This window comes from Aspergillus ibericus (assembly GCF_003184845.1).
Source record: "Aspergillus ibericus CBS 121593 unplaced genomic scaffold BO80scaffold_7, whole genome shotgun sequence".
In the NCBI taxonomy this organism is placed as follows: Eukaryota; Fungi; Ascomycota; class Eurotiomycetes; order Eurotiales; family Aspergillaceae; genus Aspergillus; species Aspergillus ibericus.
Genome location: NW_020292105.1, coordinates 17,152 through 32,536, shown reverse-complemented (window position 1 = coordinate 32,536; position 15,385 = coordinate 17,152). Strand labels below are relative to the sequence as shown.

Here is a 15,385-nt window from a genome sequence, read left to right as displayed (position 1 = left end):
TGTAGATGATTTAACCACGGCCGGTTCCCGAGACTATCAAACGCTTACGAAAAGCACCATCAAATGGCGGCCAAGCTTCTTCTTTCTATTGAGTCTGTGGAGCAACCATTTCTCTCTCTTCCGGATGGTCACTCAATAGGTCTGAGACCGTGTCTCTCTCCCAGAGCGGAGAATGGTCGGAGGAGATTAGATGGCTTTCGACTGGGGGCGCACAGCTGTTTCGGATCACGAGAGGGTTCATGTCGCTACCGAACCAGAGACGAACGAGGAACTGGCCAAGGTAGTATGTCTCATTGAGAATGAGCGCGGAAGTCAGTCTGCCTCATCCGGGGCGAATGACTGTAACATGATGGCGGTGGAGGGTGGAGCAGGGATCGGAATGCGATCGCCCCAGGGCAGATCGACCGGGCCTCAGCCTGGAAATGGGGACGCCTGCAACATCAGCGTGTCAATGGGCCCCAGTGAACCTGTCTGATGGATCGGGGGAACTATGGATCGGGGTTGGTAAGATAATGGAACATGACCGGACCCTGTGGAAAGGTTTCTTTGAGGATGGTTGGGGAAAGGCGCAGGGGCAGCGGATGGTGCGGGTGGTGGTGGTGGTAGTGGTGGTAGTGGTGGCAGTCATGACAGTGTACGGGTCAGTGGCAGTTGCCAAATCGGCGTGTCCGCTCAGGTTTTCCATTTCTTTTCTTTTTTATTTTTCTCTTTTCTGTTCTTTCATTCGGTATGTTTCTTTGTTTCCGAAGGGGGTGACCTTGCTCCAGCTGTCATGGGAGGTCTCGGGAAGATCTGTCACTAGCCATGAGCTCCCCCAGTAAAAGTACCCTTACCCTGACTTACACGGGCAGTGCTGGGAGCTGGTGGAGTTTGATACCGCCACCTGGAATGTATGTATTACATGATTGTCGATTCAGAGGAAGCCATGCCGCTGTTGAATGCATGGTCCGAGCAGCGACACGGTCGGACGGAGCTTGGTACTATGTAGTTGGTACCCAGCAGAGGGAGTGGGGGGGGGGTGTCAAACTTCCAGGAACTGGACCCAAGTATGGGAGCAATCAAGCAAATGGGTACCCATCGGTACAGAGGAAGCAAGCAGATGGTACGTAGGTAGCAAGCAGCGAGCCCGACGATGATTGAGAAATGGAAGGGAAGACAATCAAATCCATTTGCGCATGTGTCACATTGGCGGTGGGCCAATGGCCAGGGTCGGTTGGGGGATGCCGGCTGCGGATTGGCCCAAACCACTGCAGCCCACCGCATGCGGACGCCGAACAGACAAAGGAAAGCTAAAAGGCTCCAGGATTGAAACAATAACCTGTATAGCAATCTCCCATCATTTCTTATGTGCCTCCACTAGTGTGCCAGGCCAGAGCTCTTGCAAAGTTGCAATACCCGACCAAACACGTAGGAACTGGGAAATCACGTAAATTATACTCCCCCCGGCTGGACGGGCCCATTTGCCCTGGCTGCTGACTCACCCCGCAAAGGTTCTTTGCTACTTGGGCGACTTTGCGACTGGGTTTTTCTTCTAGTAGTGTTAGTTTCCCTCACTAACTCGATGGGAACTAAGCTCTGGTAGTGGTGTCCACTTCAGTCTTTGGTACCTTTGGATGGAGACGTCCAGGCACCGCACCGTGGACAGTCAGGGTACCTCCCGACTCCAGTCCGTAGACTGAAGGTACCATCCTTCCCAACCCGGGGAGTGGCCCTCAGTCCATGCATGATGAGGTTCCATCGATGCTCGACGAACAGCTATCGCTGGTGGGGATTCTTCCCCCCCCCCCCCCCTCCTCCCTTCCAACTGACGAGGGAATGGGGGTCATCCTGACAGGGACAAAGAAACTGGTTCCCGGGATTAGGCGTGAAAGGGAGGGGCGCCAGAGCGAGGGCTCCAAAGATAGCTCCCCCGTAACAAAGCACTTGAAAAGCCAAACCCTGGCTTTATCTCACTGGCGTTCCCTCGGCCTGGTTGGTTCGGTTTGAATGGAAATATCATTCATTGTCAAAGAACGCGGAAGGCCCCAAGAGAAAAAGAAAATACCAGAAAAGAGGGAATCCCTGACGCCTCCAACTAATAATTTGGCTGGATTATCATATTAAATTGCACCCCAGAGAAAGAAACCGTACCAGCCAACAGGCAGTCGCCGTGATTGCAATAATAACACACGGTCATTTCGCAAATACCCGCCGCAGCACGAGGTCCATTCGCTCGTTTACTATAACCTTATATCGGCCTTTCTTTCTTTCATCCGCTTGTGCCTCTCCCCCAGTCAACGACCACGCCTCTATAACCACGATTTCTCACCCACCACCATCTCGCTTGCTTTCATTATTCATTGACAGCCAGTTTTCCTTTCAGTTTTGCTGGTTCATCCCTCCCTCGCTCTCCAAAGCCACCTCTGGCTCTGTTAAATAAATGTCTTACGATCGAGTTCTCCCTAAGCCTCATCTTCTTCACTATGAGAGCTCTCATCACGGCACCCTGCCCCGAACCAGTAGCCTTCTCGAGCACAAGATCATGAACGACGACGGTGCCAAAGTGTCCGTGATGGGCCGCCATCTCGACACAGCCTCTTTGGGGGGTCATCGTCGGTTCCCCGATACTCTGCCACCGGTCCATTTCACATCCCTGAACCGGACCAAGATGGCCCTGAATAAGATCGCCTCCAATGCTGCTTCTGCTATTGAATCTCCGAAGTCGACAAGCCTCCTGACCACCAAGTCTATTCCCGTTCGTGAGCGTGCATCCTTGTCAGAACGTTCTTCATCGTCCAGTCCAGTCAAGTCATCCAATGCTCCGACCCCAAGAGAATCGGCAACTCAGTTCTGTCTCTGTCAACCGGATCCTAAGATTCCTAGACCTCGAAATGGTATGTTAGCGTGGACTCTGCTCGATTAATGTCGTGAGCTGACCAAGCCCAAAACAGCCTTCATCTTATACCGCCAGCATTACCAAGCCGCAGTAGTCGCGCAGAACCCGGGCCTTGCCAATCCCGAGATCTCCAAGATTATTGGGGAACAATGGAGGGGTCTTCCACAGGAGACCAAGGATGAATGGAAGGCGCTTGCAGAGGTAGGCAGACAGGCAGCCATCTATACATTTGATCCGTCACCTAACCCACAATAGGAGGAGAAAGCTCGACATCAGCAACAATACCCGGAGTATCGGTATCAACCCCGTCGCTACGGTCGGGATGGGAATCCACGGAACGGGGCCTCCGGCATTAGCCATAACCCTCCAGGCTCCACGGTCTGTAGCCGATGTGGTGGGCGTGTTATGAACCCTCCAGTATCCCCTGACACTCCTTACACTCCCCGGGCCTCTTTCTTCAGCGGGAAATCAGCACCTGGCGAGATCTTCACAGCGCGCAGTTCTCAGTGTCGAGCCAAGGATCTAGATCGCATTTCCAACATCATCAAGCTCATGCCCACTGGCAACGGAGAATCACGTCTGCCTCGCCAGCGGGTTGTGGAAAGCAGAAGTCGATCCCCGGATAGTAAACGTCGACGGTTAGGGCCTCTTGGCCCGTATGACGTCCGCGAAAGGAGCCCAGATTCTTCGTATCCAGCGTCTCCCTACACGCCCCGCTCAGCCGTTGCAGATTCACGAGGTTTGTATCAATCATTACAGCATCCGCGGACGGTCCGGAATGTCAAGGAATACGCCCCGCCTGATCCCAGCTTGAAACTTCCACCCCTGCAGACAGCTATCCATGCTCCAGGGACTCTCACACCAACGACTCCATACCCACATGACGGATCCAGCATCGAGGCCACAGTGATGACTATCCCGTTCCTCAACAAGATCAAAGTCCTTGCCAAAATCTCGCCACCCTTGTCTCCCTCATACCATGATGGGTCTTCGCTACGACGTGGGGCTGTGATTGCTGTGGATGGACAAGATCCTGCTCTTGTGAAGACAATGGTGGACTTTCTGAACAATATCTTACAGAAGGAAGGCAGATACCATACCCGCATCTTTGGGGGGCCCGAGATCCGGTCGCGCGAGAGCTACGCAGATTCCGAGCAGATGGGGGATGCTACGGTCGACTACCTCAATATTATCTCCTCCTGGCACCGCATCTCCGACGAGATAGTCGGATTCGTCAAGCCTTCACGTGCGTCGTCGGAGCCTCAATCAGCTGACGAGGAGTCTACCCCGGGAGTGTCGCCGAGAACCATTATTCCCAAGACCGCCGACTTGCAGATCAACTCACCCGAGCAATCGAGCGATAACAGCTCGGTTTCCACGGTCTCGACTGGGATAAGCTTCAGCGCCGTGCCCGTCGCGCTTGTTCCTCGGTACCAACTAACAACCGCGGATGCTTTTGCTTGCTCTGTCCCAATCGGAGATTCCTACGCACCACTCGACCACTGGCAGTGGATGGCATCGCTCTGGCGAGCGTGCGTCGGGCCAGACATCACCGTATACATTCGAGAATGCGAAAAGGAAGAATTGGAGCGTCTTGGAGGGAACCCCGTGGAGGTTCGTCTTCAGGATGCGCGGACAATTGTGGTACGGAGAGTAACATCATCGACAAGCGAACTTGAGGAGAAGTCTCTCAAAAGGGTTGGCTTTGAGATTGAGGACTTTCTCACTCAATAAGCATGTATATTTTTCTGGTGGTTTGAGTATTTCGTCTCGTCACTCATTCCTTTGCTTCGGTCTGTGCTTGGCATTGTTTACAGGACATATGGGGGGCTTACTCTTGTTTCATTCTTCAGTTCATTGTTCGTGTTATGCTGCAAGGCTCTGTCCTTTGCTGCTAGGAGTCTTGCTGGTTGGGTGTCGTGGCCAAAACTGGAAGCGTTTCTTGTAGATCTATAAGCTCCGATAATATACTTCTGGGATATGTTACCTTAATGTTGTGTTCGCATACACAAGCATTAGCTAATTCAAATTCTACCTAGCACAGCATCCTGTATGCACATTCCACTACAGCTCATGTAGGACTGATTCACAGGAAGACCTAGACTACATTGAGTCGCACAATACTCCGTATCGTATGTACGTCGGATAATGCCTGTCACTTCTTGGCTTTTGCCGCTTTTGCTTCCGAGCAGAACCGAGCACCCCCTGGAATCACGCTTCTCTCACTTACTCCTCAGATCGACTTTTTAGATGCCACACCACATAATGTCTGCACTCGGACGCCTGATTAGACACCGGCAATATTGTCTCCCCCAATTGCGCCTCATCTCAAATACCAGCAGAAATATCGCGAACTCAATGAAGCCCAGTGAAGTCAAATACGAATACACCGATCCTGATGAAGTCGAGCGCCTGGACTTTTATGTTCCTGGAGGTTACCACCCAGTTCAAATCGGTGACAAATTCCACAACAGCCGATATGTAATTATCCACAAACTCGGGTTTGGCCGATCTGCCACAACGTGACTGGCAGAAGACAAGCAGAATAGTCGACTCGTCGCTCTCAAGACCTCCACCGTGGAAGCAGCAGAGCGCACTGCCCATGAGTCTCAGGTTTTGAAACGGTTGGAGCAGGCCAAATCACAGCTTCCTGGAAAGGCTGTGGTACAGACCCTGCTCGATTCTTTTTCCTAGTCGGGCCCAAATGGCAATCATCGATGTTTGGTCCTGGATGCTGCGAGGGTTAATATCAATGAAGCCAAAGAGGCAGCATATCACCGATTGCTTCATCTCCCAGCTGCGAGGGCTATCGTCGCACAGCTTGTACTTGGGGTTCAATTCCTTCACTCCCAGGGGATAGTTCATGGTGGTAAGGCTTTGAGCCCCCATTGGCGTGGCATATCAGAAACTCATGACATGGGCACATAGATCTTCGTCTTGGCAATATTCTCCTTCGCCTCCCACCCAGTCTGCAGCACATGACTGCCCAGCAGCTATATGACAAGACTGGCGAACCCGCAAAGGAGCCTGTGATTCATTGTGATGGTGCACCCCTTGACCATGGGGTTCCCTCGGAACTTGTTGTTCCCCTCTGGCTCGGGCTTGGAAGCGACGAAATTACCTTGACTGATTCTCCCATATTACTCGCTGACTTCGGTGAATCATTTGATCCATCGGTCACGAAAACTTTCAGCTGTCATACACCACACCTGCTTGCACCTCCAGAGGCTTTCTTCGCAGGGCCTGAGACGGACGATAATCTCTCCTTTCCAGCTGATATATGGACACTTGCATGCACCATCTGGGACATTCTAGGATCGGCACCCCCATTTGAAGTGTTTATTCCTAGCCTTGATAGCGTCACAAGGGAACATGTTGAGACATTTGGCAGACTTCCCGACCGGTGGTGGGGCAAGTGGGAGAACCGGAACGACTGGTTTGATGAAGATGGGCGCAAAATGTCAAGGAAGAGCTCAGGCAGCTTTACGGCAATAGCACGAGGGCCTGGGATCAACGGTTTCCGGCAGCGATACGCGATGCACGACGGCGGGCGAGCAGGACGGAGGAAACCAAATTTGAGATCTTTGGCCAAGCCGAAGAAAGAACATTTGGTGACATGATCAAGTCGATGTTGGTTCTTGAGCCGGGGCAGAGGGCGCCGATTGCGGATGTAGTGAGATGCGACTGGATGCAGAAATAGGGTCTGCCTGAGCTGCAGAGAATGGAGGGCAAAGTGAGCAAAGAAGAGATCCAAGCTCGATTAGGGTGTCTATGAACTTCGCCTTTGGCTTTCTTGATCCATTGGTAGCCGTGGGGAATACGCTGAGCTCTCCGTGTTAATGCATGGTGGCCTAAGGCTCCACACGGATCAATATAGCCTAAACAGGAAAAGTGAAGGGCGGTGGCTGAGATTGACCAATCACACAGGAGCGATGGCGGTGTCGACCGTCTTATCGGCATTCTGGAAGACGCGATGAATGCAGCTGTTGCATCCTCTCATTCGATACATCTTCTGCAGGGGCTGACAGGGCAGTCTCATGTATTGCTCTAGTCTAGTACATTGAAGGAGAATTTTCATCTTCCATTCCATGAATATTGTCACTTGCGAGCTTGAATCGATTGCTGCCTGCTAAGGTCATCGGCTCCTTATGCAATTCGCCTGACGGCAAAGAGCCGCGAGGACAATCTTGTCCGAATATAATGTTGGCTTCCAATGACACTGAAATGCATGTGACTTCTATTCTGAATTTCACTGATGAGAGTAGAACACATAAGGTATGTTACGTTTCATGTGTTGATGAGGGTTGAATTGGCGTTGGATGTTCGCACGGAGGCGCACATAGCTGTCCGTAGCTCCTCTGCGATCTTCTCTTACTTCTGCCAGATGCAGACTCCTGAAATAAATTACGATGCAATTAAGACGGACGACGATGTTCCCATCTCTTCCTCCAGCGAGCCTTGTACGGGTGTCGATCCTTCCGCAAGTACCACGATGACGGCGGTGTCTACGCCCACGCCAGCAACGCCCGAGTCGGATCATACCACTCCAAAACACTCGTTAGACAGACCCAAAATGGGAGAAGATGAGTTAATACAGTATCTCGACAATTATATTGCTGTCGGTGTTCTCGTGAAGCGGGACCCAAGTTACGGCACCGATCCTGAGAACCCAGTCAAACTCAATAGCTACCCAGCTGCGGAAATTGCTATCCTAGAAAGCCACGGCTGGATCCGGACCGAAACGATTACTTACGGTGATGACCTGTCATTCTCTGGCGTTCGCATATATGTGCTACCCGATGATATCGGACGCAAAATCATCCCGCGGTCGAGTACGGCATTGAGGCGCGCACTTAAGATTATTATGGCGAATATTGACATTTCAGTTGAGGCATGGGAAGGAAAAAATTGCCTCGATCAGAAGGGTGTCAGTAACCTAGCAAATGGTCCCGAGGATGAGTCTCTGTGGTATATCTTCAACACGTTACGGAATCCGGAACCCCAGGTGGAACGTATGAGGAACCCCTATGCAGGGAGGGCCATGCAGGAGCTACTCACTGTGACTGTACATGGGGAAGACGAGTCAGGCCAGGATTATACCGGGGTACTGGGCCTCAAGACGCCGCTATACCCGTACCAGCGTCGCTCGGCTGCTACCATGGTCCAGCGGGAAGCGCAGCCTGCGCAAATGTTGGACCCGCGGCTACAGGCACTGAAGAGTCCAAGGGGCCAGGAGTATTACTATGACAAAGAAGAAGGGAGCATTTTCCAGGAGAAGAAAATGTATTCGGAGGCTTGCGGAGGTATGCTGCCTGCAACAGCCTGCAATGGCTTTTCTAATTCGAGACAGGTATCCTTGCGGAAACCATGGGCTGCGGCAAGACGCTTATTTGCCTGGCTGTAATCCTGGCGACGCGCGGCCATTTCCCCGAAATTCCGCTGCAATATCAGGAGACGACGAACCCCGTTCGGCAAACGACAGGCAGCCTTGTTGAAATGGCGGCGGCGACAGCAGGCCGGTTCTCCCTGCCCTGGAAGACCCACTTCGATGCTCTGGGCCATCGCGGTGCGTTCTATGACCGATGTGTCCGAGCCTGCGAGAGGGACCGTGGCGCCTATACTGTAACTCCACCGCCGGCCAGACACAAAGGCCGAACTAACGTGGCGTTTCCTAGACCGTCGCCTCAGCGAGTCCGTCTTTGTTCGGGGACGTTGATCATCGTACCCCCTAACCTGGTTAACCACTGGCAAAACGAAATCACCACACACACCGATGGTCTCAAGGTCCTTGTACTACGGAACAGTTCTGACCAGACCCCGTCACCAGATGATCTCATGCAATACGACATAGTTCTGTTCTCGAAGGTTCGCTTCGAGAAAGAGGCGGGCGAAGTGATCAACAAACGTAGCTCGATAGCGGCCGAGTCCCCTCTGACTAGGCTCCACTGGCTCCGGATCATCGTCGACGAAGGCCACAATGCGGCTGGTAGCGGTCATCGAACCAACATGATACACTTTATGAAACAGCTCCCCATAGAACGTCGGTGGATTGTGTCGGGAACCCCATCCAACGGGCTGTATGGGGTTGAAGTCAGCCTGGCTTCACAGGAGACTCACACTAGTGACACTGATCTGTCGGAAGCCACGACGGCCGTTCTCCAAGGTAGAAAGAAGACCGGCAATGCCTTGGACAGTGAGCTCAAGGACCTGGACCGGCTGCGGTATATCGTGATGGAGTTTCTTGATCTCAAGCCGTGGTCCAACTCTCGAGCCAACGACCCTGCCAACTGGACCAAGTACATCAAGCCCCTTGGCGAAGATGGTAGGCGGCGGAAAGCGCCGTCTCTGCGAGCTACTCTGCAGAGCCTTGTCGTGCGACATCGTCTCGAGGTCATCCACAGTGAGATTCCCCTTCCCCGGTTGTACAACAAGGTGGTGCATCTTGAGCCAACGTTTTACGACAAGTTGAACCTGAACATGTTCATTTTTGGCTTGGCGGTTAACGCGATCACCTCCGAGCGCAAAGACCACGATTACATGTTCCATCCACGCAACCGCAAGCATCTAAGCCTCGTGATCAACAACCTCCGCCAAGCAGGGTTCTGGTGGGCTGGCTCGGACGACATTTCCCAAACCATCGACAATGCCCTGAAGTATTTGGGTAAGCACCCGGCGATGAGCGAGGAAGACACGGTGACATTACGCGAAGGCATCCGGATAGGAACAATAGCGCTCCGATGTGGAGGCTGGTGCGCCTTCAAGCAGATGCATGAACTGGGTGTTTTCATCCAAGACTTTCCTGCTCATGCTCGGAATATGTGGGCTATTGATCAGTCAGTGGCACACCAGGAACCTCTTCTGATGGGGATTACCCAGGCGCATCATGCACAAAAGTTTGTCACGAAGCATTTAAACACCCACGACCCAACGGAAGGGCTTGCCGGCGCGGGGATCAAGTTACGTCGAGAGCTGTCTGAGCGGGAGGGGGATAACTCCAGTCCCAAAAAGACCACACCAGATAAGCCCGTCAAGAGCAGCTCTCCGAAGAAGACATACACCAAAGGGCTCTTCAAGACCTTGCCGGCCGAGTCACCGCTGGCGCAGACCAAAGTGGTCGCCACCGCTTCCGCCAAGCTGACCTACCTCTTGGACCAAGTGTCGGAGCTGCACAAGGCCGAGAAACTCATTATCTTCTATGACAACAATAATACTGCCTTCTGGATTGCCGAAGGCCTCGAACTTCTCGGGGTCGACTTTCGCATCTACGCCAGCACCCTCAAACCCGCCATGAGAGTAGAATACCTTACTCTCTTCCGTGAGTCGGAAGAGGTGCGGGTCCTCCTGATGGACTTGCGCCAGGCATCCCACGGCCTGCACATTGCGAACGCCTCCCGCGTTTTCATCGTGAATCCAATCTGGCAACCGAACGTCGAAAGCCAGGCCATCAAACGAGCGCATCGAATCGGACAGACGCGGCCCGTGTTCGTCGAGACGCTTGTTCTCAAGGACACACTGGAAGACCGGATGCTGAAGCGTCGAAAGGCCATGACCGACAGCGAGATGCAGCACGCAGGAGACCTCCTCGACGATAGCACAATGAACTCCATCATTCAGAACGAACGCTTCATTCCGATGCCTGAAAGTGAAGACCTTGCTCAAATCTCGTACCTGAGGCACCCGTCTGGGCTATTCGGCCGCCACAAGCTGTCCATTGCTGATGACGAGGACGGAGATATAAAGCCAGAATTACCAGCACGTGCAACCCCACGAAAGCGTAAACGCGCCGTCCTTCTTGACCCCAAGAGCACCGCCGAACCAGACCTCGTCACGCCGAAACGCCTTAAGTCTGCGTCGTCAGGGCTGGGCTTTGTCTCACCGCATGGCATCCTCATGACGCCTCCGCGCGTCTGGAGCCGGTCTCCACGGGTCTCGCCAGTTCGGGTGGACTCGTCATCGCTCGAGCTTGCTCACAGCGCCCAGCCCGCAGATGCACGACAAGCAGCGGGTAAGCCAGCGGGTAAGCCAAGCAAGAGGGTATCTATTTTCGGGCCATAGTTGGACATACTTCTGTATTGAGACATATACCATATCTACATAGCACAAAAGCGTAGCATAGCAACACATACAATCCAAACATATGCACGAAACCACTACCACAACCACTAGAACGAAACTAAGCCGATAAGCAGGATCTTTATCAGATAAGGCTGCCCCACCGCCCCACCCATATAATCCATCATCACGACATCCATCCCACCGGATTTATCTCTCCCCTTCCCCTCCTCTACTCTCCTCTCTCTCTCCACATCTCCTCCCCAATCCCCCAAACAATGGCACCTCCACAGCAACCACCTAGCAACACAACCATCATCGGCCTCTCCGGCCCCTCCAGCAGCGGCAAAACCACCCTCGCGCGTCTCCTCCAACGCATCTTCTCCAAACTATCACCAGATCTCCACGACCCCAGTCTCAATACATTCATCGTCCACGAAGACGACTTTTACCATTCCGACGACAAGTATGCCCCCCCTTCCCCTCCCTTCCCCCCAGACCCAACCCCTAACCAACAAAACTAACAAAAAAAAAACTAAACCAGAATCCCCCTAACCCCGCACCCACGCAACCCCACCCAAAAGATCCAAAACTGGGACACCATAACGGCCCTAAACACGCCCTTCCTGGTCTCTTCCCTCCAATACATAAAAGCCCACGGTCGACTTCCGCCTCGGCTGCGCTCAAAGGAAGATCTTAATGATGTGACGGCGTCGAATGTACCCGAGGCGGTGGTGGAGGAGTTACGTGGGGTGGTGAGGGGAAGAGTTCCTGAATACTTTACATCACGGGTGGATGGTGAAGGGGAGGGGGAGGGGGAGGGAGGGATAAGAAGGACGATTGTGTTTCTGGATGGGTTTCTGCTGTTTGCGCCGCCGAGGGAGGAAGATCCCGGGCATGGGCTGCGAGCGGTCAATGATCTGATGGATGTGCGGTTGTTTTTGCCCGCGCGGTATGAGAATGTTAAGGAGAGGAGGGAGAGTAGGAGTGGGTATGTGACGATTGGGCCGGCGCCGACGGTGCCGAATGAGGAGGGGGAGGATGGGACGGAGGTGCCGCAGGGGGGGTCGGCGGGAGAGGAACAGGAAGAGGTGGACTTGGAGAAGGAGGATGATGGGCCGGCGCAGAATTTCTGGACGGATCCGCCGGGGTATGTGGATGATATTGTGTGGCCCAACTATGTGCAGGATCATGCGTGGTTGTTGTTGCCTGAGGAAGGGTCGCAGACAAGACTTCCCAAGGCGGATGCGCCGGAGCTGGTGCGGCTGGTCGGCCAGGGCGTCAACCTGAGGATGGACGCGGGCGTGACGGTTGCTCCAGGTCAGGGGAACGCATCCATGGTGGACATTTTGAAGTGGGCAGTCGAGGAAGTCCTGAAGCATATTGAAGAAACAGAGGGCCAATGAGAGTACGACAAGTTCATGAGTAGTATCTAACTAGATAAGCAGCGCCTACTCTCCTCCTGTCTTTCCTGAGTTTCTCCTATCCTTAGCCAGCTTGCAGTTACGCGTCAATCTCACCGTCAACAGAATGCTCGACAGGTCCCCGCCAACCAAGCCAGTAATCAACCTTGTCCCGGAAAGTCAAGGTACGTTCCGCATTCGACTCGAGGGCTGGCTCTGGTGCGGATCCGTCGAATCCCAAATCAACATCCGTGGGCTTGTTTACAACCAATCTCTCTTCAATTGGCTCGGCATCTTGCGTGGGAATCGGACTGTCATCCACTTTGGCCTCCCAGGGCTCGATATGCCAGTACACCATCCCTCCCTGGCTCATATTCGGACCATTGATCGGGACAGTAATAGTGGAATTCTCCTCGGGCCATGTCACAACGTCCATGACAGCCCGATTGAGCCATGGGAACGCGAACACGAAGACCAACACATAGGGTATGCATATGCAGCCGAGAAGAACGATTTTTACGACGTTCAATGTCCCCCAAAGCCCCTTGGCCTCGTGATACTCCTGTACAAGTTTGATCGGTGACAATTGGACAGGGTCTTCGGGGTCTGCAATACCAGTAACGCTGCCTTCGTTCGTGGGCTCAAAGTCTCCTCCTGGGAATTGCTCGTTTTCGTGGTCGCAGAAGCGCTCAGTCTGTGAGAGTGAGGCAGCCTCCATATTTTCAAACGTGTACCGAAGTTGATGTCTAACACGGTCACAGGTCATATATGATGCCGGATAAATTCGCGGGAGCCAACTGATTGCTCGTTCTTGAGGAAGCCGGACTGTCCAGTCCACACAAAACAATTCTAGATCTCCGGGGGAGCAGATAATTTCCAGGCACGAGATACCAATAGGAGTGCCCTCTTGAGGGGTGATGTGGATCATCTCCAGTCCGCCTCTATGGGAATCAAGCTTGCTATGGAAGGAGCTCTCTGGACCGCCGTCGATGGAAAGCCGGAGGCAGCATTTCTCGGCCCAGAAGCAACGATTGTGAAGTCTGACAGAGCAGATTGCGTGGTATTTCACCTGCACGTCTGACTGAGAATCTCGTTTGTCAGAGTTGACGACATATTCAGCCCTGATTTCCTGGTGAACAATAAAATCCTTGACAATTCCGTAGAACTTCCGGTGACACCTGCGAAGCGGAATCACAAGGTCGCCTGTGGAACAAAATTCAGCCATGAAACAGTTCTCCACAATCTTATACCTCTGTAAGCTTGTCGTACGGAGCTCAAGGCCGTACTTTTTCGGGATGCGGAAGAGAAGGAACCCGCACTCGCCACTGTTCAGCTTGGGAAGTCCTTGTATTACTAGTTCATTCCATCCCCTCTGCTTCCCTTCTCGCAGGAAGACCGATAGGGTGATTACAAGCTTGTATGATGCCGGCTGAAGATTGCAAGGATTCCTAATGAACAAGATGCCGGAGTTAACGTCGAACTCCGGCTCACATTGCCTTGGTGAGTGTGCATCGTGATCACCATCGTGCCTAAGGCTGTCCTTTCCAAATTCCTGATAGGATGTTCGTGGTATGGTGAGCTTTGGAAGAAGAGAGGCCCATGAATTCATGCTCTGTTCGTTTTTATCTGGTGTGACGGCATGATCAGGGCTGGAACTAAGGAGTGTATGTGCAGTTGTAGCGGAGCTAAACTCTGCAAAATCTGGCTTTCGAGTCGCCCCAAGGGACTGCTCAAACATGCCATTCGATGCTCCTGAGGTGCCTTTGTTTGCATGCTCTGCAGACAACATACCCTCATCAATTGAGAACATGTCCACAGCAGACCGGCCAAACCCGGATCCAGTAGTCACCGGGCTCTTAGAAATGTGGATTAGATGGTTATCAGTATCCAATGTGGTGGTAATACCGACCTCCCGAGTTCCGACCTCTGTATCGGCTACTACTCCCTTATCTTCGGAAACATCAACTAGCCCATTAATTTGGGTGTTGCTAGGAGCGACGACAGGGTCGCCAGTTATAGAATCAGCAGTTACTCCCTTTCCTAGACGTCCCGACTGGGATATAGACTTCAGGGAAACACCATCGGGTTGTATTCCGGAAAGCGGAGAGTTGGTAGCCAGGTGTCCATTCAGTCCTTTTGAGTCATGCGCTGCGTTCTGGCTGGGTTCCGCATTTGTAATACTACTAGCCATGCCGTTCCGCGTTTCTTTTCGGTCGGAGCCCTCGGCCTTGACAGAACCTGACTCGGAATCCGTCAGACACGCTGCGGCTGCACTTCTTTTTCCCAGGCGTTGGAGCATCGACCAATCTTCGCACTTAGCGAAGTTCGAACGTAAGCCTGGTACGGATGGTGAATGATACGGAGGATCTAACGAAGTTGATACAGCATGACGACCGAAGCGGTTCTCTGTAGTTCCGCTAGTCGAGGACCCTGCTTCGTCAATCATCACAGCGGAATTCACCGTCTCTACCACATTGGACCCCTCAATACCCAGGCCATGTGCTTCATAGTTATTGTCCTGATCATCCGGTACAGATGAGAAGCCAAATAGAGGGCTCTGAGGGGAACTTGTGCTTGACAGATTATCATCGCTTGATTCATCAGACTGAAGCCGGATCAAACGTGTTTTGAGGACGGATATTCTCGCAGATCTGACATTTAATAGGGGGATTCTCGTGCTTGGTACGCAATGAGCCTAGTGTTGGAAGAACGAGGAGATCTCGATGAGCAGCAGCCTCCAGAATGGGGTTAAAACAGCTTACCACCAAAGAGATTCTGAGATCCACTGGCTCATCCAGGCTACCACCCCAAGTGCTTCGAACCTCTAGATTCGAGAATTCAGGGGCTTTGGGCAGAGAATTTGAACGACTTTCACCTTGGGAGGAGGCCATCATGGATATCTGAATCAGTGAGTTGGTAAGGATATCCGTTAAATTGGATAGAGAACAAGACGAGAACAAGACAAAAACACGTCGACTGGCTCAATGATCGGAAAGAAAGAGAGGAAGCCCGACTGAAAGAGTGAATGCCAGCAGAAGTGAGGGGAGTGCAAGTG

The 15,385-nt window shown here is 52.7% G+C and overlaps 6 protein-coding genes across 6 annotated transcripts; 5 read left to right on the top strand and 1 right to left on the bottom strand.

Annotated features, from left to right (window-relative positions):
- The first annotated feature begins 280 nt into the window (after window positions 1–280).
- BO80DRAFT_252270 (uncharacterized protein) lies at window positions 281–859 on the top strand. Its single transcript, XM_025714650.1, has one exon. The coding sequence runs from the start codon at window positions 423–425 to the stop codon at window positions 819–821; it is 399 nt and encodes a 132-aa protein (XP_025578289.1). The 5' UTR covers window positions 281–422; the 3' UTR covers window positions 822–859.
- A 1,133-nt stretch (window positions 860–1,992) lies between these two features.
- On the top strand, window positions 1,993–4,872 carry BO80DRAFT_400030 (putative HMG box transcriptional regulator). Its single transcript, XM_025717495.1, has 3 exons — window positions 1,993–2,873; window positions 2,931–3,076; window positions 3,131–4,872. The coding sequence occupies exons 1-3, from the start codon at window positions 2,420–2,422 to the stop codon at window positions 4,607–4,609; spliced, it is 2,079 nt and encodes a 692-aa protein (XP_025578288.1). The 5' UTR covers window positions 1,993–2,419; the 3' UTR covers window positions 4,610–4,872.
- Window positions 4,873–5,233: 361 nt separating this feature from the next.
- On the top strand, window positions 5,234–6,575 carry BO80DRAFT_491222 (kinase-like protein; the record flags this gene model as incomplete). The annotated part of the gene is made up of 5 exons (XM_025723687.1): window positions 5,234–5,376; window positions 5,425–5,539; window positions 5,570–5,744; window positions 5,804–6,290; window positions 6,323–6,575. The coding sequence occupies 5 exons, from the start codon at window positions 5,234–5,236 to the stop codon at window positions 6,573–6,575; spliced, it is 1,173 nt and encodes a 390-aa protein (XP_025578287.1).
- Window positions 6,576–7,259: 684 nt separating this feature from the next.
- On the top strand, window positions 7,260–10,930 carry BO80DRAFT_348285 (DEAD/DEAH box helicase; the record flags this gene model as incomplete). Its single annotated transcript, XM_025715452.1, has 2 exons — window positions 7,260–8,178; window positions 8,226–10,930. 2 exons carry the CDS (start codon window positions 7,260–7,262, stop codon window positions 10,928–10,930), a joined length of 3,624 nt encoding a protein of 1,207 aa, XP_025578286.1.
- Window positions 10,931–11,138: 208 nt separating this feature from the next.
- Window positions 11,139–12,445, top strand: BO80DRAFT_374996 (ribosylnicotinamide kinase). Its single transcript, XM_025716619.1, has 2 exons — window positions 11,139–11,393; window positions 11,472–12,445. Exons 1-2 carry the CDS (start codon window positions 11,206–11,208, stop codon window positions 12,331–12,333), a joined length of 1,050 nt encoding a protein of 349 aa, XP_025578285.1. The 5' UTR covers window positions 11,139–11,205; the 3' UTR covers window positions 12,334–12,445.
- On the bottom strand, window positions 12,366–15,372 carry BO80DRAFT_422335 (uncharacterized protein). Its single transcript, XM_025718800.1, has 2 exons — window positions 15,093–15,372; window positions 12,366–15,025 (listed from the first exon to the last, which is right to left on the bottom strand). Exons 1-2 carry the CDS (start codon window positions 15,219–15,221, stop codon window positions 12,431–12,433), a joined length of 2,724 nt encoding a protein of 907 aa, XP_025578284.1. The 5' UTR covers window positions 15,222–15,372; the 3' UTR covers window positions 12,366–12,430.
- Window positions 15,373–15,385: the final 13 nt, after the last annotated feature.